The 20,987-nt window shown below is 46.4% G+C and overlaps 1 protein-coding gene across 1 annotated transcript in view; it reads right to left on the bottom strand.

Moving 5' to 3' along the window:
* PIK3AP1 (phosphoinositide-3-kinase adaptor protein 1) overlaps positions 1-20,987 on the bottom strand; it is a 44,226-nt gene extending 23,239 nt beyond the window's left edge. The window contains exons 1-2 of the mRNA XM_075422775.1: positions 20,862-20,987; positions 14,650-15,066 (exon numbers count right to left, since the gene is read on the bottom strand). Coding sequence (XP_075278890.1) covers positions 14,650-15,066; positions 20,862-20,874 — 430 coding nt within the window. The 5' untranslated portion in view covers positions 20,875-20,987. The remainder of the gene's footprint in view (positions 1-14,649; positions 15,067-20,861) is intronic.

The raw sequence follows: 20,987 nt of genomic DNA, 5'->3' as shown, positions 1-20,987 counted from the left end.
ATGAACAACGATGCCATTCTTTGCTGAGATGGGTAGTCCCTTCTCATGTTAGATAGGAAAATTAGTTTGCCAATGTCTATTGTAAGACTATCTGACTCCAGCTGCGTTCCGAGTACGCTGTAGGATGAGCAGCAGCCTTTAGTCGTCTTCTCCTAAAGCAGATGAAGAAAATCAACTTTATTTCATTTCAGCAGTATCTTTAGTTTTCTGAATCCTGCTTATGTTGCTCACCCCAGCTCCCAGGTTCATTACTATGTTGACAAAATACAACATGAGGCAGTAGTCTGAAGGGATCCTGTTCCTCTGGCAAGAACTATGAGCTCCTGTATCTATCTACACAGGAGTGAAACTGAAAAGTACCAGAGCCTTTGCCTAGTAGGAATAACAGTACTCTACCCAAACCGACCCCAGAGTAGAAGTAAACACATGTAACCCCACAATCTGTGTACAAAACAATGTTTTCACTCCTGTTTCCCAGTAACAGCATGGATATTGATGGAAAAGCAAACAAACTGAATTGGTATCACTGGCTGCAAAAAAAACTGGCAAGAATTAAAATAGATTACAGGTCTCCTACTTTTCCCAACTAGTGAAAGTAAATAACAGATGATTTTGCATCTACTTAGTAGAGAGCACGTGCTTTCTAGTTTCTACCTCTCGATTCACATGATTCACACTTTTTTCCCCTGTCTCCCAAAACATGGGGTGAAGGTCACTGACTTCCCCTTGTCAGAAGACTGGCATGAATTCTTAAAACTCTATCTCCCACAGCCAAAATTTTCCAAACCTTGCAAAACTGTGGAGCAGTCAGGGATTTAAGACAACATTTTGGAATTTATTTGTTATTTACTATTTACTGTAAAACCCATCTGTAAAGAGCAGTACAAACCATTTACTAGACAAAAATCTCAGATTTGAACTGGCAGAGTTTTTGTATTAATAAGAAATGTTCTATTTAAAATACTCAGTCCTGATGAGAAAGCCCTAAGCGACCAACCGCACTGTCTAACCTGTGGCATCCACACAATGAAGCTGCCAGCAGTCCAGGTTTTACTCCGAATGCCCCAGCCTCTGGGTACATCAAGTTTCCACAAATCAAGAGAGCCAAAGTTCTTAAAGCAGGCTTCTATTTGGAGTTCATGTCCTGATAGCTTCAAACAGCGAAGCTGGAAGTCAGTCAGCAATTTATATCTAGACTACTTCTTTATCATTATTACCAAAGACAAACTTAGGATATTTGAAATCGTCTGTCATGCACTTTTTTTTTTTAATATGCTTTCTATACATTTAAATGGGATTTTATGAATTGTACGAATGCAACTTCACTTTCATGAGACAGGTTTTAAGCCACCAAATTTTAGCAAAGCATTCCGCTGAAATTTTTGTCACAGATAGTGGTGCACATACGCTTCACTTTAAGTATGTGAATCACTCCACATGGCAAGTAAGCCTACTCACATAAGTACAAGTAGATCGCTGCTTTAACGTTTGCTGTAGAAAGAGTAGAGCCAAAAATCTGCAGCTCTGTAAAGTTCAAGTAAGGCATCACCACCACCATCGACATTTCTTAAACAAACCTAGAACAGTACATTTAATTTAGCAAACGGATTTTAATACTGCACCAACACAAACCTGCAGATTTGACTACGAAACTACTTTGACACAAGGCTATGTACTGAAGGTTGTCTTCAGGATTTTCAGACAGTGGTACTAAGTATTACAGGAAATGAACTGAGATTCTTAATTCCTCAACTCCATATTTTAACTGATACCGCAAGAGCCAGACTCCAATTTTGGGAACCCTTCTGTTAGGGAAGAGTGGACTGTTCCCACCTGGGAGTGCCAGGCTGCCCAGCTGCACAGGAGAAAACAGAGCACTGGTCCCACATCCTTCTCTTGCGTGACAGGTATCGTGTCAGGCGTTTGGCGTACACAGAGCAAGACACTATGTCTTTTGGGGAGGACGAGAAGAGGCAGATGTTACTAGACTAGTGTCTCTGTAACCTCTGTTGGTTATTTCCAATATGACTAAATCAGAAAGGCTAAGGTCACCATAGATAAGAGAGAGACCATGATGACCAAATTACAGCAAAGCATTCCTGCAACATATGCATAAACTGACATTTGCCAGCAACCTGACATTAAGGGCATCATCCCCATCCCAGCATGGAACCATTAGCATGGTAATTTGTACCTCACTCACCCAACATACGGTCCATTTCGGAGGAAAATGAAACCTAAAACTGTGGATCTCGGCTACAACATCTACAGGAAGCAAGAACAGGAGGGGAACAAGCAGAGAACAAGCGCCCGGGTCTCTCTGTCTTACTGATGTTATTCGATACTAGAAACAAGTTAGCAGATGAAGAATAACTTGAGCTTTTAAGAAGTTCTGGCATTGCCTGATCCTGTCTTGCACTTCCGCATTTTCATAACAGAGCTGACTGCCCAGAGGTCACATGCAAGAACAGAGCTGTTAGGTAATCCGGGAAGAAGCAAGCAATGTTAATCAGTAACGGGATTAACAGCTGACGGAACACGCACTCGGAGTTTCGGATATGAATTATTCATCTGTTATTTCATTCAGAAAATTCTGAAATTGCAATTTACCAACTTCCTGCATAAGTAGTGAAGTGATGCTATGGTCATCTTGCAAGTGCCAGTCATGTGCTACCGACTTGTGAACAGGAACCATCCCATTACACTCAGTAACATCCATGGTCTACAGGGACCTGTTGATAGATCAGGCTTCCCACGTACTTGAGTAATGACAAGCCATTTGCATATACAGATTCAGCAATTCTATCATTGCAATGATACCCAGGCTAGGGAGGCCATCACTGAGGAGATCAACAGACTCTTGAGAAAGTTAAGGGAATACCTGAATTGAGCTTCTCCATGAGCAGCTGCTGCAGGTCAAACAGCTCGTGGCTACGAACGGCTCTGCCCTGACTGGAGGGCGTTTCTGTTCCCCTTTAAACGAAGGCTAGCTCAGGCCACGCTCGAAGGTCTGTGAAAAACTGGTGAGAATAGCAGCAAGGGGAGGAGATGCGGTCCACAAAACCCAACCACATTTCCCCTTGAGGAACGTGCACCCCTCCAGGAAGCATCAGCAGCTGAGCTGCAGCGAGCAGCCCCACACCGGCCCCTCCTCACCAGCCTGCTCAGCTCCCAGCACCGCTGCCCTGCCGAAACTCACCCCGGGAAAAGCCCAGGGAAGACGCAGGCACAGCCGTGCGCTTCACGAGCCACTGAGCAGCTTGGGGAATGAATACAAAGCAGCCGGTCATTTTGACCCGCTGCTGTACAGCGCACGCAACTCACTCTCTCCTCCACTTCCTCCTGGCTAAGCTGGCAGGCTATCGGCATGGAGCCGGCCGCTGCGGTTTCTCAGCAGCCAGCCCTTCCAGCACAGGACATGTGAGTGCTCGGAAGGAGTCAGCAGCCTGGCCAGACCACTCTGCCATCCAGAGATTAACGCAAACAGCGCGACCGGGCAACAGCTTGTCCCCATAGGTTCTGCATGTGCAGACTACCCCCTTGCTAGTATCCATGATCACTTCCCACCCCGTCCATCGACCAGCTCACCAGCCGAGACAACCAGCTTTCACGAGGCCTCAGACCTTCACGTCAGTACACCCAGAGCAAGAGGGAAGGCCCTCAGAGAGAGCTCCTGCTATCACCTGAAGCTTGCAACAGGCCAGCCTCCTTTTCCAAGCGTGAACAAGGACATTAGGTCTCCCAGAGCAACTCCAGCTGCATTTACAAGAAGCAGGCGATTCCTAACAAAGTAGTCAGGGAAAGCAGCCAAAGTTACCTTCCATCAGGCCAACCTCAGAGCCTCTGCTTTACCAAGGAGATACACACTCAGCAGTGAAACATCTTGTGATAACCCCTCAAGACTGGGTTGTACTGTAGCAACATTTCCCCTTTCAGCAGAGCAGAGAGAAGCATGCAGAAAAGCAGCAGCCGAGAAGAAAAAACACAGGAAAACTTTGTTAAAAAAAAAAAAACACTTTGTAAAACTGTCCATACAGAACCAATAAAGCACGGGACATCTCCCCCTCGTCTCCAAACTCCTCACTCCACGCAGCTCATCTACAAGCACAGCACCTAAAAACAGGTTTTCGGTTTTACAAAGAAAGTGGTCACGTTCCATTTGTCCTGTGAAGTGGGAAGTTACAGTAAAGTAGTTCTCAGCCTCCATTAGGGAAACAAGCTGTATTTTACTATGCCAGGCTTGGCTTGAGCCAGTGTGCAGACACACACTTGTGCATCTCCTCAAGAAGCTGTGTCCTTACAAAGAACACAACTGGGTTATTAGGAGATCTGTTGACACAGGAACAGCGTTTCAGCAAATAGCGAGAAGCAAGAAGGTACAGTTTTTACTTTTGTAACCTACTAAGACTATATATCCCTAATACTCAAAAACACACACTACTCCACAGCTCCTCGATAAAGCACATCTCACCCAAACTTCAAGGAACAGGTTTCTTTCGTTCGATTTTAGAACTACAGACATGTAACTGAAAGCAGAAAAACGTTTTTGCAGCAGAGTGCAAGAGGCTTTCATGACCTTCATAAAAATTTAACCCAAGCGAGTGAATTTGTTCACTTTTCTTGGTTCAGTGTTCCCAAATGCTGCTTCCAAGTTATTTTTTAATCTCACCTTGAAACAAAAAGGATTTGTAGAAAGCTGTCACCAAAAGTTGTTTACAATGCCAAGGGCAACTCCACGTCACTCCTGTGGATACTGGAAGGCAGGGATGAGAAAGTGGCCAACAAAAGCCCTACTTGGGTTGCAGGAACAGGAAACTCAGCATATAGTTCTGAGAACAGTGAGGTTAGGAAAGGAAAGTCTGAAAAGCCACAAGAGTGGAGAGTACACACAAGAGAAAGCAGGAAGAAAAAAAATATGAAAAAATACCAGACACTAGAAAAGAGTGGTAAAGTAAAAACCTCAAGCAGATAGGGAACTGGCAGAGAACAGAAAGGTAACCCACAGGATCAAAAGTACTCTCTGTGTAAATACTCCAGTTTAGGGACAAACATCGCCAGTAACTTCCAGTTGGCTGCTTGAGCGTGGCTCAGTTTTTAATTATTCCTGGAACTCATTATTCATGCCAAGTGAAAAATGTCACTGGGGAGGCAAAGTCACTTGCAAAGCAACTGTGATCGGCCTGATGTACATCACCAGGACACCGCACATGCCATTTCCTGATGGGCAGGAGCATGGGCAGGAATCCCAGATAGGAAGTCCTTCCTGCATCAGCAACAGATGGAAGTGGGAACTGGATTAACACGCCACTGGAATTCTTGTCATGGACACAGTGCCACACAGGTGACAGCTGGGCAACTGCCTACCACACATCATCCACCCCAGAAACGTTCCTCAGCCTCCTCTGCCTTGACTGCAGGTGACTACTGGATGGGCTCTTCTAGCTCAGTTTGGGATCACTGGCCTGCAGCCCCCTCTTCCTCAGCAGCTCAGTAAGGCACATTCTTCATCTGCAGTGCTGCAGGCTGCATGAAGGCACCATACACAAAGATCTAAGCCCAGGGAAGTTTCACAGAAGCTCAGCAAGTTCCCCAGGATGACAAGACAACACTCAGCAATCCTGTCACAGGTTAAAGAGGAAATTGCAATTTATGACCTCCTGCAAAACACTGTCAAACTTACAGCTCTTGTTCATTCACTTGCAGCCTTGAGCTAAGAGCAGGACCTTTAATGTAAAGAACTGGATGCACCTGAGATAACAGTGACTGTAACAGCCACAGCACGCAAGAACCTCAGGGAAAGCACGCAGGCTGAATCCAGCACAGATTTTCCTCCAACCCCAGTAACAGACAAACGCCTGCCAAATACAGACCCCTCAAAATACTGCCCTGAGATTGTGCCAAATTCTGCTGGTAGAAACCTCATCAGATGACCTCGCACAGTCCAGCCCCTACAGTGCTGCTACTTGTCTAGAAAACACTTTGTTTCAGCTCAAAGGCACACCTCACTCCACAAAGTTATCCTGGCTTAGTGAGTCTGCTGAGCCGCACAAAAAAAAAATCTGTGCATTCTGGGGGCCGACATTCACAACAGACGGAGTCACAGCAGTTTAAAATGCAGCTGCACCCATCACAGCCCTCTTTCCCCTTCCTGTTTCCCCTTGTCTTTATTTTCACCAGGGGCTATGGCCCACGCAGCAGAACCAGCGGAAAAGAGCTCTTGTTTGGCTGCATCAGTGAGACAGGATCTCTGCTTCAGTGGCTGACACTGGGGGTGTAAGCTAAGCTGCCAGGCCCTGAACTTCAGCATGAGGAGGAACATTTATACCTTTCACTCCTACCTGCTGCAAAGACAGCAGCTGCCAGCTACGGGGCAAAACGCAGAGTCCCCCGTACAACACAGATAACGTAGTTTATCTGACCATAAGAGCAGGACAAAGACAGCTAAGAGCTTCTGAGGAAGATGCCCCTAGGGTTCTGACCACCCAGACAACAGGCACTGCGTATGCAACCAAAATCTCAAGGAAAAGGGGCTGGAATAGTTCACTTCAACCACCTGTGCCAGGAGGGGACAACACATACTGAAAAAACATATGCACGGCTGACGATTTTTGAGAGTGTCAAGAATCATGTTACATCCATCACTGATTCAAGTCTTCCTGAGCAACCACATGCAAGAAACATGAACATTCAACTTGCTGATTAATTCTCTCTCCTCTTGCAGTACCTCCTTTCTGTAATTTAAGCACAAGGCATAACACTTGCATGACAGAGAAGACTGTCCATATAAAAGTCCACAAAGCTGGAATTCCACCTAAGAGAGCTGGGTAGCTGCTTTGGAAACACCCACCAGCAGATCACTGCTTGACTGAAGGTGTGGTTGTACAAGTGGCTTCAGTAGATCCAAGGCCACACTACTACAGAAACGGCAGTCCTGCCCTCCCTCTCCTTCAAACAGTCTCTCTTGGAACACCACTCTTGCAGTCCAGTGCCACATAAGACCATCCAGTCAGATGAAAGGTGGAGAATGAGGCAGACTACTCTCTTTTGCAGCAGCCCATGCTAAGGTCAGCCCGTGCCACCGATGAGACCTCCCCCTAGGAAACTCAGTATCTGCCGTTATTCTCAAGTCACTTTTGAAAAACACATTGGAAGTTTTCTGTGCTAATAATGAACAGCCATGAAAATTCTGCAAAATGCAACCCTAGAAGCAAAACAACCGTCCAAGTGCACAACAAAGACCTTTGAAACAACCTGAAGTCTGTCCCATACATCTCTTCAGAGCTGCTCTGTAAAGTACCTTTGGTTTGACCGCACACTTCTGCAAAGGTTTTGCAGAAATTACTTCAGCTGTTCCAAACCTGGATGAAGCCATCGATGATGGTCACTGGGCTCTTATTTTAAGCAGGTATCTTAAAGCCTTGCAGTTCACAGTGGCAGATACTTAGAACTAGGCTTAGTCACTACTTGAAAGCAACCTGTGGGGAGATTATCAGATCTACAGGCTACAGAGAAACATGATTAGCATTTGCGATGTGCATGAAGTTTATTATAGCCCAACACTTCCTAACCACACCAGTTTCTATACTTCACTAGTTCCGGGCTATCGTTTCATTGCCTCTGTCTAGAAAGTTGGTATGCACCTACGGTAGCACTGCTTGAATCTCATTCTGCCATGAAAGATAAGCCATGAAGTATCCCTTTTAATGTGCACAAACTGGGACTTCATGAAGCACCTCAACGACACACAATGCACCTCTCCTGCAGCTGGGAAGACTATTGCAACTGCTCGATCCCGTTTGCTACAGATGGATAAGGACATGCATGCACTTCTTTCAGTATCACTTGGGGGCTTAGTTAAGGTTTCTCTGACTGCTTTCGCCAGCTCTCTGAAGTCTCTGCACTCCCAGCACCAGTCATTTCTAACCATACAAGTGTCTGCAGGGAAGGGCATGCTACCAGTATGTGCTCTCAACCTGAACTCCTGTGCAAGAGCATCAGAGTTTCCTCTCCTTGAGAGGCAGTGAGAACCAGCCAGGCCGCAGAGCTCCCATAGAACGAAGCGGACTCTCACTGCACCCAGAGGGCTGACTAATACCTCACCCGTTCCTCTTCACAGAGCAGGGTCAAAGAAGCGTATCTTCTATTTCGACACAATAAAACAGAGAAAAATAGTTTTAAGAATTCACTTAATTTTGCCCCTTCAAAGAGGGGAAAAAGAGGAGCGAGGGAGGGAGGGAGGGAGGGAGGACTGCAGTACATCAGATAATCGTGCTACCTCTTGTCTCCAATAAGCTGGTAGAAATAAATGCTGGATGTAATTCTCTGGGATAGGACTACTCAGAACATATATCTGCACAGAGCAATGAGGGCCAGAAGTAAACACCAAATGGTCCCCACCTTTACATTTCTCTATCCCTTTAGGTCTGTACATTGATTCCTGTCCCCTTCCTACCTCCAGCTTGCTTCCTTTACTGTCCTTCTGATATCCAAACAGACTCTGAAGAAGTAAGCAGAGATCACAAATTTGGCACAGGCATCCACATCTAATTTGCAGCTTCTAGAACCTCCTAAGGGCCAAAATGGATCTTGCAGAGAATGGCAATTGCATGCATGGGACTGGAAACTCTTAAGAAACATTGTGAGGATGTGGGACCACAGTATGAGGGCGTGAAGAGATCAGCTGGTGAGGAAAATACAGTGCTAGGATCTCATACAGACAAGTGAAGAGACTCCAGCAGGGCTACAGGAACATGGCAGTAAGGAAGAGCTGCATGACCTGGGGTCTGCTCACAAGCTGAGCCTCAGAGATAACAGCATTGGCTCTCTAGCAACGTAACACGTCCCAAAGCACCGCCTTCTGTAAGGCCAAAGATTAAGCAGGTAGTTTCATGGAGGCATTGATCTGACATAGCTTCATGATCCTTCTCTAAGAAGACGACCGGGGGTGTCAAATTAACTCACAGAACTCTTCTTGGCTGCTTCATTTCCAGGATGTATCCTTTAAGGGGGTGGCACAACTTTCCCATAAAGTACTTGGCCATGCCATGCCTCTTCCTAGCAAGATCACCTTCTGCATCCAATGTTCCTCAATGGCCATGCTTTATGAAAGTTAACAATCAGCACAGGGAAAAGCTGCTACAGTATTTAGGTCTTATTCTGCCTCCACATGCAACAGCAAACTCCACAGGCACTGGAAATCACACTACAGCACTCTCTTGTCAGAACACATTCCCACACAGGACAGAATGGACCTGTGGGGAGGGAGGCTGAAGTTCCCAGTTTAGCATCCCCTCCACTACTGCCTTACCTGCAAGTCTCGGTGTCAGGCTGACAGAGTAGTCCTGACTGAAGTGCCATCCGCCAGAACCAGACACAGCACAACAGGTACGGCAGCTGCTAGAGGCAGAGGAATAGTTACCGATGCCACTGTACAGTGCAAAGCGCCCGCACCTCATTGAAGGGTTGCAGCAGGCACCCGAGATAAGATCACCCCTGTCCTATGCCAAAGTGTGCAGCTCCATTAGTGCCTGGTGGCTTTTGTGGTTTCTAGTGAAAAGTTTCCTTCAAGAGTATTCAATGCGAGTTAACATATCTTTAATGGGGAGGAAAGAAAGGAAAGAGTGTTCAAATTTATCCACAAAAGCCACAGACTATTCTTCTAGGTTATAGTATTTGCTTTGTCACTCCTCGGGACATCTCAAGTATAAGGGTAGCACACCAGCCAACACTGGATCTCACTGTGCTTGTGTCCTGAAATAGTTACACGGTAAAGCAGAGGGGCATAAGTGCATCAAGGCCTAACATGGAGCTCGTCCGAGCAATCAGATGAACAAACTCTGACATCTTACCACAGAAAGACTACCGGCCAATGAGCTACTCCAGGAAAAAGCTGCCTTTCAGCAGAAATCTCAAGATACATAACAAATAGGAATTTATGCATCATCGCTGAACAGATCATTTATCATTAACCCCAAAGTAACAAGATAGCAGCTCCTGTCAAACTTAAAAAATTATTGTGAATTGAGGCCTCTAGCCCTAAATTGCATCAATGAGCAAAAGTTAGCAATTAACTAATTACAGAAGTGTCAGGCTGAAGGGAATCTCTCACGTACTACCACTTCATCCCCCTGCGCTGAGACACACTTCAGAACATCTTCTGCATCTGTCCAACCTGACCTCAAACTCCGAGTAGCCTCTTCCAAGGTTACTTTACAGCTTGAGCCCAGCACAGGACCACAGAGATGATTCAGGGACCACAGCATCTTTTCACACGAGGAGAGGCTGCAAGAGCTGGAACTCTTCAGCCTGGAGAAAAGGAGACTTGGGGGGATCTCACCGATGTTTACCTGATGGGAGGGAATGAAAAAAAAGGGGCCAGACTCTTCTCCATAGTGCCCACTGACAGGACAAGGGGCAAGGGGCACAAACTGAAGCACAGGAAATTCCATCTGAACACAAGGAAACACTTTGTTACTCTGAGGGTGGTCAAACACCCTCACGAGATGGAGGAACATTCCAGCTCACCCTCATCTACAGAGCGTCAGCAAAATTCTCATCCTCCTTCTCACTGCCCACTCTCCTCCATATTCACCACACGCTTCCTTCCACCCACTTCTGACCTTCCTATTCTGCAAGAAGTTTGCTGGTAGTGATCTATCTTTCTTGTACATTTTCATCGCATGAGAGCTCTGCTCAGCCAAGGCTGCACTTGCCCCCCAACAGCACAGTTCACAGCTGCTGTTACATTCACTTGTCGTCTCAGCAATCTCAGCCAGATGTCAGCTTCCCTGGGTTTTTCCCTGCAAGAGTCTGCTTGGGTACTGGAAGTTCAAAGCCACCAATTAATTAGTAAACGCTTTGGAAATATCAGCTGTGAAAGCAGGAAATCGGAAATTTTTCAAGACCACAAAGGTAGGGGCTGAAATAAACTGGAGAAGTTGAAATGTGCATAATACTAAACAGAAGTCAACTGAGCTTTGAGAAATCAGGAGGAAGAGAAAGGTCACCGACTCCAACTGTGCGGCAGTCTCCCAGCTGCCCAACGCACACAGCACAGCATGGGGTGGTACCACAAGCCAGACAAGAAGGTTTCAGTAGCAGGCTGATCACTGCACTTTGGCTGCTGACTGTACCCTGCCGGACCTCAGCTGGCCCGTACAGTGCCATCCTGAGCATTGCCATGTCCTTACGCAGTTATTGCACCACCTGAAAAACTTCCCCGCAGGTAACAGGAGTGCCTGCAAACAAAAACCTTCATGCCCTCTCTAGTTTGCCAGGACTGAGAAACTGCAGAAGTAAAAATGCCCCATCTACAAGAGAGCAAGAGCCAGTGTCAGCACAGAGTTAAGTGCTCAACAAGGCTAGATAGGCACTTCCTCATTTCTGAATTTGTACTAAATTAATAAAAATTAAAATAGCTTCCAGCATGTGATGTCTGGGGGTGTTGTGTTCCCATGATGCACTAAATAAACCACAGCCTAACAGCTGCGCTACAGGCAACAGCGCAGCCTGAGCAGGGCCAGCACGCAGGCTCCAGGGAGGCGTCTGCCCTCACCGTGTCCTCTCTCATATGCTCCACTCACCCGGGATTCAGCTATTAGGAAGCTGAAGCTTGGTCGTTTTTGCATCAGGCTTAGTTTTTCCAGGTGTGCTGTCACTGCTGTTAGAAGTACCTGTGAACGCATGGGGAGAGAAGCACTTCCCAGGCAAAGCCTTCACCCAAAATCCTAACAACAAAGTGCTGGGAGCAGAGCACAGGCTGTGTTTCTCTGTGAAAGAGGTCGGCTGTCACAAACACTCTCACTTTAAGTCACTTACACTGGGAATGGCTGCCACCAAACTATACAGCAGGTGCTAATTTTTTATTACCAACCAAGAAGAAAGTTTTCACAGTTTCACCCAAAAAGGGAACTATGTACACCTGGGGTTGTCATCTCATCAGAGGAAGCATCAGAATATTTGCATTTGAGGCCATTCACAAAACTTGGTCTGTAGAATCACATGATGGAAGAAGTCACCTAGTCGTTTTTTTCCCCACACAGAGGTAGGATCTGATACATTCATCTAAATACTTCCACCATGAAACCAGCTTATCTTAAGTAGGTTCTTCCTTCACAAGAGTCAGGGTGCCAGTGGACAGCTTGCCTTGGCAACTGCTCCGATGTGTACGAAGAAACAGCCTGACATTACCCAATTCTTGTGTGCAGCTGACGGCTCACATCAGTTAGGGCTCCCACAACGTAACAGAAGCCCAGAAATTCTGAATCTTTGTGTACCCTACTATTTGGAAAATGGTACAGCAGACTCCACAGCAAATGAGTTTGGTTTTATCTCATTTTTTCTCTCAGTCAAATCTTTTCTAGATATACTGAAGTCAATTTGAGATCAACGTATGCTTGTTCCAGTGAGAACACAGAAAATAAGCTGGTTTTTTTGTTATCTAAAAACAACAACAAAAATCCAAAGCACAATCTCCCTTTCAAAACACCATTGACATAAAGCTGAAGCAGAGGTTTTTTTCAGCAGAGAAGACACCTCTGGAGAAGGACTGTGCGTCCAAAGGTGAAAAGTCAGACTGTAGTGCCTTACCCCAAAGAAGTTTGCCACAGATGTATAGCAGCCAGCCCACTAAACAGCCAGGCACACAAGACTTACTCTCCTGGCTGCTCAGCCAGCCAGCACGGCGGTATCGGTAAGAGTCACCTCTGCCCCCTCCCAGGGGCACACCACTGCCAACAGATACGCTGTCCCAGCACAAGAATCAGATATTGAGTGCTTACCTTTGACAAACACTCTCTACAGAGAGAAGCAGTTGACCCAGAGTGGTTTCTGGCAGACCCATTCCCACACCTGTCCCTTTCCCTTCACCTCACATTCTCTTTGATTTTTAATACCCTCAAAAGAAGCAAAATGGGCGAAAGCCTCTTTGGTAGGGATCCACTTGGCTACGTGAAACCTCCCACCACAGCCAGTCCGTCTAACGAAGGACAGAGACGCTGAAACCTTCTGCTCCACCCGCAGCCCAGGAAGCAGGAGGCTTTCCTCTGCCCCGTGCTGTGCTTCATGCACTGAGAATGCAGCAGGCCAGAAGACACTAGCAAGAGCTGGCTTCGGAAGAGATTTCAGGATCAACATCCCTTTGTAGTCTCACACACTTTTCAGCCACAGTAGAACTTGCTCCTCCTCTGGCCTAAAATAACTCTGACAGTCCTCGGACATGTTAAGTAAAACCATTAACACCAGTAATCTGGGGAGATATTGTTTAAACCTCCTAACTTTGAATAGTGTATTTAAAATCAATAAAATAATGGTGCCGTACTCTAGACCCAAGTTTGGAGGAAAAGAGTAGTTAAACTTTTACTTTTGCCAGAAAGTGTCAGAAAAGTAATTTAGTCTCTGGTCAGTTTAATTTTTCAGAGTACAAAACCTCAGCTACTCTCTTCTGTCTTCTTCCAGGCTGAAAGCAAAGGAGCCAGACCACTTCAGCCCCAGGTTATCCATTGGGAAACTAAGACATTCTAGGGCAGTTTGAAAGGGAGATGCAAACTTTAGTTTACACAGGTTTTTAAAAGGTACTAGGAAACATCTGTTGCGACCTGGTAACCCAAGAACACTATCTCCAGCACAATCCCTAAGTCACCTTTTTTCAGGGGGACTGTTTTGGCCAAGATCATGACTTCCAAAATTTATTTTTACTGTGACAGATTTGTCCTCATAGTTATTGTCAATGTTATCCTGGCATAAAGCACCTTTATGCGCACAACACCAGACTCACTGGAAGACTGCACGGCCTCGTTTCTGCCACTAAATATAGATAAATCTTAATCCAGAATGCAACCACAGGACTCCGATCCTGCTATGGCTGACAAAGAACACTATAATCTTAAATACGCCAGTGTCGTAAAAACATCCTGACCAGCATGACTCTCCGGAGCTCTCCACCTTCATTTCAACAGAAACTATACGCAAGGAGTACCACACATTCCTCTGGAGTCTAGGGAAGTTCAGACTAAATTAAAACTCAGTACATTGGGCTTCTGTAGTCTCCAGCCGTTAATACTTCCACGCTAGCAAGTCCTCTGTGCTTGTTATGAGGTAATCACTTTCAAACTGGTTGGGCTGTTTTTAAAGCCATTAGTGCAATTCTCCAATTCCCTACCGTTCCATCATAGGTAACAAGCTGATCTGCTGCCAGTACGGTTATATCTCTGACCTCAGGCCCAGTCCTAGAGAATAGACACTAGACAACCTTATTTTCATTCTGGTATGACAGAAATGTAAGTCTGAAGGAAGATAATTTTCCATCGATCGGGATCAATAAACTGCAGGGTACAATCTTTACAGGCAGAACTTTAAAGATACTCAGTTTTTACTTTCAATTTAATTCAAAACCAGGCACCTCAGATAACCCGCAAATTCAGAAGTTCTCTGAGAGTCAGTGGCAATCTCTCCTGAACTAGGGACCAACTGATGAGGCACAGAAAAGCTGGCTTCCAAAGCTTCCTAGTTTACAAGGGTTGTGCAATTTGCTTTAGCTTTCTATTTCAGTAAAACACGTTACCAGTGTTAAAATGAGGACAAACAGCATTCATGTATCTCCCCCCCTCCAACCACTGACCACGAAGCACAGCTCCACGGCTGCTACCTTACCTTCTGAAATAGCCTTCTTGACAGCTGCAAGGTAAGCATCGGGCTCATCATCGTTTGTCAGTTCTTGCCACTGAGACCAGTCCTTGAAAAAGGTCAGGTAGTCGTCACAGTCCGTAACACCGCAGAACAGCTTGACTACTTTGTACGGGGGCCATAAGGCTTCCTGAAGGCTCTGCAGGACGGGAGGGAGATAAAAACTCTGCACCAGCTCAGCAGACAGCAAAAGGATGATGCTCCGACTTCTGTTGAACAGGTCCAGCTCCTGGTCGGAGATGGCAGACTCGCCTTCCAGCTGGTAGCTCAGAATCCGATGCTTTCGAACGTGCCGAGTAAAGAGGAAGAGGTTCTGGAGGTACTGACACCATTCAGTGGCGTCACTTGCATACACAATCAGCACATCATATCCTCCAGGGATTCCTGTACCGGTGCAAGATGATCAGAGAGGAGGATTACATTCAAAGCAAGAAGTGACCCACAGCTTTGCCATAAAAAACCCACAGGGCTGTCCCTATAATTCACGTCAGAGGCTCCAAAGCACTTCAAAAGAACAGCAGATATAGCCAAAGTGAGCTGTTCACAGCCACAGAGCAATTCTAAGGGTGGCTGAACTCCTACTTGCATTTACCCCACTGAAATTTAAGTAGTTTTTTCATTCTCGAAAACCTTCCTATGAAGTAAGGGGATTTCCTGTGTAGTTTCAGGTGAAACAAACCACATGTGGAGATGTACAGATTTAAAGCATGTTGATAGGAAAAAACCCACAAAAACCCGACCTCCAAAGCGGACTAGCTTGAAAAGGGGAGTTCATCTTTGCATGTGAAGTGAAACCATTTTAGGCAGCTATAGGATCTCTGCAACACAACTGCAGACCATTACATGCTCAAGCAGAGTATATGCCAAACATAGCACACACAAAATAAGAAAGGCCTTTATTTAAATGAGGTCCCACAACGCTTACAGCAAGTCACTACGGCTTCCATGGTGTTAGACATCCACTCTCACTGCAGCAGAAAGCAAACTGCTTGCAAAGTGTGCATGCAACGGCAGGGCACACCAGCCCCAGTGCTCGCGGCATGGCAAGCCTGCGATTCAGGCTTCAGACACTTCGCAAGCCTGTGTTAGAGTCCTTCCCCCAGAACTGCCACACGAAGCTTCCCCAGTCATTTTGGCATGACAAATCCTCTCTACAGAGGGAAAGGAGTAATACAATAGTGGTGGCCATAACACAGCGCAAAACACGCTCGCCAAAGTTGACTTATTCCAGAATTCTCTAGAGACAGCTCCTACCTACGCATTCCTGCATTTCTGTGCACTGGAAAGAAAGCACTTTTAAAACTGTTTCCGGCTTGCTAAGAAGATCACACGCAGATTGAACCAATACGATGTGATGCAGTGCTCTCCCACCAATCTCAAGAAAACTTTTAAGTCTAAATTTAATTTTCCTGTTCACCTGTGAAGAAGTTTACGCGATTTTGAGGATTACAGCTCTGGTCCCATGGTAAATTTCAGTGCTGAGCATTTCAAATCTTGTTAGCAAATTATCTTCTTCTAACTCCAGTTTGACTCTTTAAAAGTGTCAACCTGTCCAACCTATCTCCATCCAGAAGCAAGCAAAGACAGATTTTTCTAATTAAAAGCAGCAGGCAATACCTAAAATTTGGCATGCTGAAAAGAGCACCTGCAGAGGGTGAATTTACCAGAACCAAAGATGACAGTTTTGCAGTCACCTTATCAAAATTCAACCAAAACTGAACAGCCTCCAAAGACTCCATTCTGCCATCTTCCCCTGAACCTTCATTAAGAAATGAAGGCTAAAATGATGTGTAGGCTATGGCACCCCACCTCTAAACCATACCATTACCAGCTTTAACTTGCAGTTGAGCAGAAGTGATACAGTTGAGAAGTCAAGCGTGGAGACATGCTCTGTGCTCAACCAACAGCCTTACGGTTACCTGCATAAATGGAAAGTCTCTAGCAGTGAAAGGATGATGTCCTAGCTCTGGAGAACACGGACACCGCGGCTCAGCAGTATTCACTAGGACAGCTGCATGCTTCTCTGTGAACACAGCTCCTGAACCCCAGAGAGAAGCTTGCAGGAGACAGCGTTGTCAACAGAGGTGATCCAGTAAACTCAAAGCAAACAAACGGATCCAAAACCTTGGGACGTTCAAGCTAAGAGTGCAGAACTGCTGTGAAAAAAAGACGGCTTTCACACCAGTGAGAACACCACTATCGCAAAAACACCGCTTCTGGTTGACCACCACCTGACAAAGATGACAGAATCACATGTGCAAAAACAGGAAAACCAAGCAGAATTCACATCAGTAGTTTTATTCTAGAACGCGCCGGAGTACCAGAGACTTCTGCTTCCAGTGCCACGTGCTGATTTACATGCAGTACAGCGGGAAAGGGCAGCACAGCTATCTGCCGAGAACGGAGCCCACGCGCTGCAGCACAGCCAGCTGAGCCCGACCTCATCAGATGGGGAGACGACGCAGTGACTCTCCGAGCTGTGCCCAGGCTCCTGAAGTCCTGCCCTGGTGCTCTCTGGCAGAAGTCCCACCTCCAGACTCCAGGGAAAGCATCAGTGTCCTCCAGGGCATTTTAACGTTCTGTAAAACAGAACATCTGATCCTACCATGCATTTTTAAAAAGAGCACAACTTCCGCAACTGAACCTGTTCAAAAACAGGCCCTTCTCCAGTCTTTCAATGAAAGGAAGCAGCTGTGCTTGGAGAGGACGCAGGGTGGGGGAAGTCATTGATTTTAAATATTCATTGCATTGTAGCAGTGCTAAGTATGCGGGAAACTTCCCTTCTCCGATACATAGGCAAAAGATGCAAACCTGACAGCCTCTCTGCAAGTCCCCTGCCAGCTCCTGTCAACTCCTATCCCCAGAGGCAACATCACCCAGAGCACTGTAGCCTCTGCACCGGGTAGGAAGGAACCTCACCTGATGTTTAGGAATGGTATCGGTTCCCTAGATAGCACTGGCTCTACCTGCACGTCATTGCCCTTAACAGGAGGGCCCTCTTACCTCAAACTCCCGTAGCCTTTTACACTTCCAGGATAAACTGAGGAACAATGCTTTTAAAAGGAGAACTGAGAACTAAAATTACTGATTCCACTTTCAGAGCCAAGGAAATTCTCCGTGTTCATAAGCAAAAATACTGGAAGTGGGCTGTGAAGACCTAAATAAGCTTACGTCAGCAACAGGATTGTTTCAAAGAAAACAAAAATCTAGAAATAGTTGCAATTGCAGCACCCCCTCTTAAAAGAAGGATGACACAACAATTGCTTTCCTGGATTTCTCTAACCAAATATCTCCCTTGCAGCACCAACTACTGCCCAGTCCTCAGGGAAAAGAGTAATAAATGGAGAACACAGAATGTTTCGGACAGCGTTTCCTACAACGCTTCACACATCAGTTACAGAAGAACTCAGGGAGCACACTCCAAAGCACAATGTAAACTCTGCCTACCATACACATACAAGGAAATCCCTAGGTGAATACCAAGCATTTTATTTCTTTAAACCCTGACTTAAATGGATGCTTTGACAATGCGTTCAGCAGGCTGGTTTTGAAAAACACACACAGCAAGCCTTTAATTCAAGTAAGAAAGATATGGAACAGCATAGGCAACAGCAAGACAAAGAATGATTTGTGCCAGGCAACCATTTGAAAAATCTTTCACGCTCTCAAGTGTAATCTAGTTTAAATTTTAACAATACCTTATTTCTGCATTCCTAAACTTCGGGAATAAAAGTGACTTTTGCTTCTGTTTACAAAATGTCAGCACTACTAATAATATTGCAGGGCATGCTTAACTATTTATTTCACAGGAAAACATCCAGGTGTCGTTCTGCTGCAGTTTGCAATGATAAAACACAACCTTTGGACTCTTTTTGAGCTGTAACTGCCTCTTCAGTGCTTAGTTGCACACTCCATTACACAGCAACAATAAAAGACTGATGAGACCACAAACCAGCACCACAGAAATGCCTAGGACCTCTAATTGAGGTGGCAGGCCCACAGACCGAACAGCAGAGACAGAACGTGATACAAAGCTTTCCCTAGCTTACAAACTGCACACAGAATGGAAGGGGATGGAGCAACTCTCTCAAAATCACAGACGGCCCATGGCAAGTGAATAAAGGTATACTGCAGTGACACATAGTCCCTCTCTGAGAGGCAAACAAATCAGGCTCACCTTCCGACCATGTTTGGGAGTAGTGAGGTGACAATCTTTGGGTTCAGAGCAAACACGGGAGAGTGGTTTATGGCCGTATCGTAAGGTTCTGATTACCTCTGAAATAGCTAAAGAACTCTGCAGGAAGCTAGCGCATCAGCTCTGGGTAAGGCTACATCTTGCCCACTTAGCACTTCCCAAATTTGAATCAGCTGTGATCCACTATAATTACCCAGTATTTCATTCTGCAAGCCAAAAGGTTTGATCTTTTGCAATTTACAGATCATAAATAGGTTTCCATTGCACCTGTGAGTCCCACAGAGCAAATTCAGTGCCTCTAATAAATACACTGCTTTTCTGTGTCACCTTTCACATCCCTCTCCTACATAGACCATGACTTCTCACTGTCCACAGACCAGGTAAAAGAGTGACAGACAAAATCTTTACTCCAACTCAGATGATCATATGCAGTAGCAAGCAAAACTATTTTCATTCGCTAGATCAAACCCAGATCAAGTTCTGACTAAATGAAAAAGCGCTATGTAGCCTGTTATCAGGATTGGGATTCACATGTTTGGAGGATACACAAACATGGCAGTCCAAAACAGCAGTCCTTGATAGGGCGGGATTCACTTCCTATGAAAGACAAGTGCCTGCAATATAAATGAAACCCAACCCAAGGTGTCTTAATAATCAAACTATTAACAGTGAGCGCACTGCCAAGAGGTGTCAGAAGCTGCTGGTGGGCCATTAAAAGAAGTCTGCAGCACCTTCCATACTTCAGTGTCTGAAGTGTGTGTATTTAAGTGATGTACGAGGAAACAAATGCATTCTTCGCCTAGCTGGAATGCATAACAAACTAATAGTGATCACATGTGAAAATTACTAACGTCCTAGCGAGACCTCTCACTTTGACCAGAACACAAAACTTTTGCTTTAAATAAAGTGCTGCAAACAAGCAAGAGGAAATAGCAGAATCGAAGCAGATAAAAGTTTTGCAAACTAAACTTCAGTGATAAGAACACGAGATTTGCATTACGATATATGAACCTAAAGTTGTTCTACTTCGAAGGGTCTCTGTGAAATCACCTTCTGTTTATAGGGAGAAAAGTAGTTTCGCCCACCAGTCTCCTGAGGCCTCCATTTAGCTTATTTTTACATCACAAGGAGATACGCGTCAGTGAAACACTAACGTTACTTCACACCCTGCGAATGGCACGTTTTTCCTTTTTTAGATGAAACACGTATACTTCCCTGCAAGGAGGGGAACTTGCAAACTGGGCACTAACAAGACTTACACAAGACAGGCTAAAGCCCTCTCCCCCTGGGGTTCACAGTTCCAGCCTAACCCGCTTTACCCACACATACGTTGACTAAAACTCATCTTCACTGATGGCAAGCTAGCTTAGTTTGTGATCCCGTGCCACCGTGGCAAGGGGCAACAAGTCATACCCCAAAAAAGAAGTATGCAAATATCAGGGGATAAAGCAGTGTTTAGGTAGAACTGACTTCTCTATGAAGCATCACAGAAAACAGAGCACTGGAACAGGCTGCCCAGGGTTACAGACACTGCCCAGAGGGGCTGTGGAGTCTCCTTCTCTGGAGATATTCCAGCCCCGCCTGGACGCGGTGCTGTGCAGCCTGCTCTGGGTGACCCTGCTTTGCCAGGGGGTTGGGCTGGGTGACCCACAGAAGTCCCTACCAACCCCGACCATTCTGTGATTCTGTGAAACCCTCTAGGCGGTAACGGCCGGGCAGGAACGGAGCCCTCTGCAGACGACTCCCCTCCCACAGCCCGCTGAGCCGCCAGCCCGCAGCGCAGCCCAGCCGCGGGGAGCTCCGCCGGCACCCGCCCCGAGCACCAGCCGAGAGCAGGCAGCCGGGGTAGCAAGCGCAGCAGCCTGCCCGCCCAGGAACGACCCCTGCTGCCCCGCCAGCCCCCCCACCCTCGGGCACCCCGGGACCGCCCGGCCGAACCCCGCCGCTCCCCCCGGCTCCCGGGGCCGGCAGCCGCGGCACCTACCGGGGCCCGCCATGGTGCAGAGCTGGCGGGGAAGGGGCCGCTCCCCTCCCCTCACATCGCCGGCGGGGCGGAGTGGAGTGGAGCAGAGCAGAGCGGAGCGTCCGTCTGTCCGTCCGTCCCTCCCGC

The sequence above is a fragment of the Opisthocomus hoazin genome, chromosome 6 (genome assembly GCF_030867145.1).
Source record: "Opisthocomus hoazin isolate bOpiHoa1 chromosome 6, bOpiHoa1.hap1, whole genome shotgun sequence".
In the NCBI taxonomy this organism is placed as follows: Eukaryota; Metazoa; Chordata; class Aves; order Opisthocomiformes; family Opisthocomidae; genus Opisthocomus; species Opisthocomus hoazin.
This window is presented reverse-complemented; position numbering and strand designations above follow the sequence as displayed.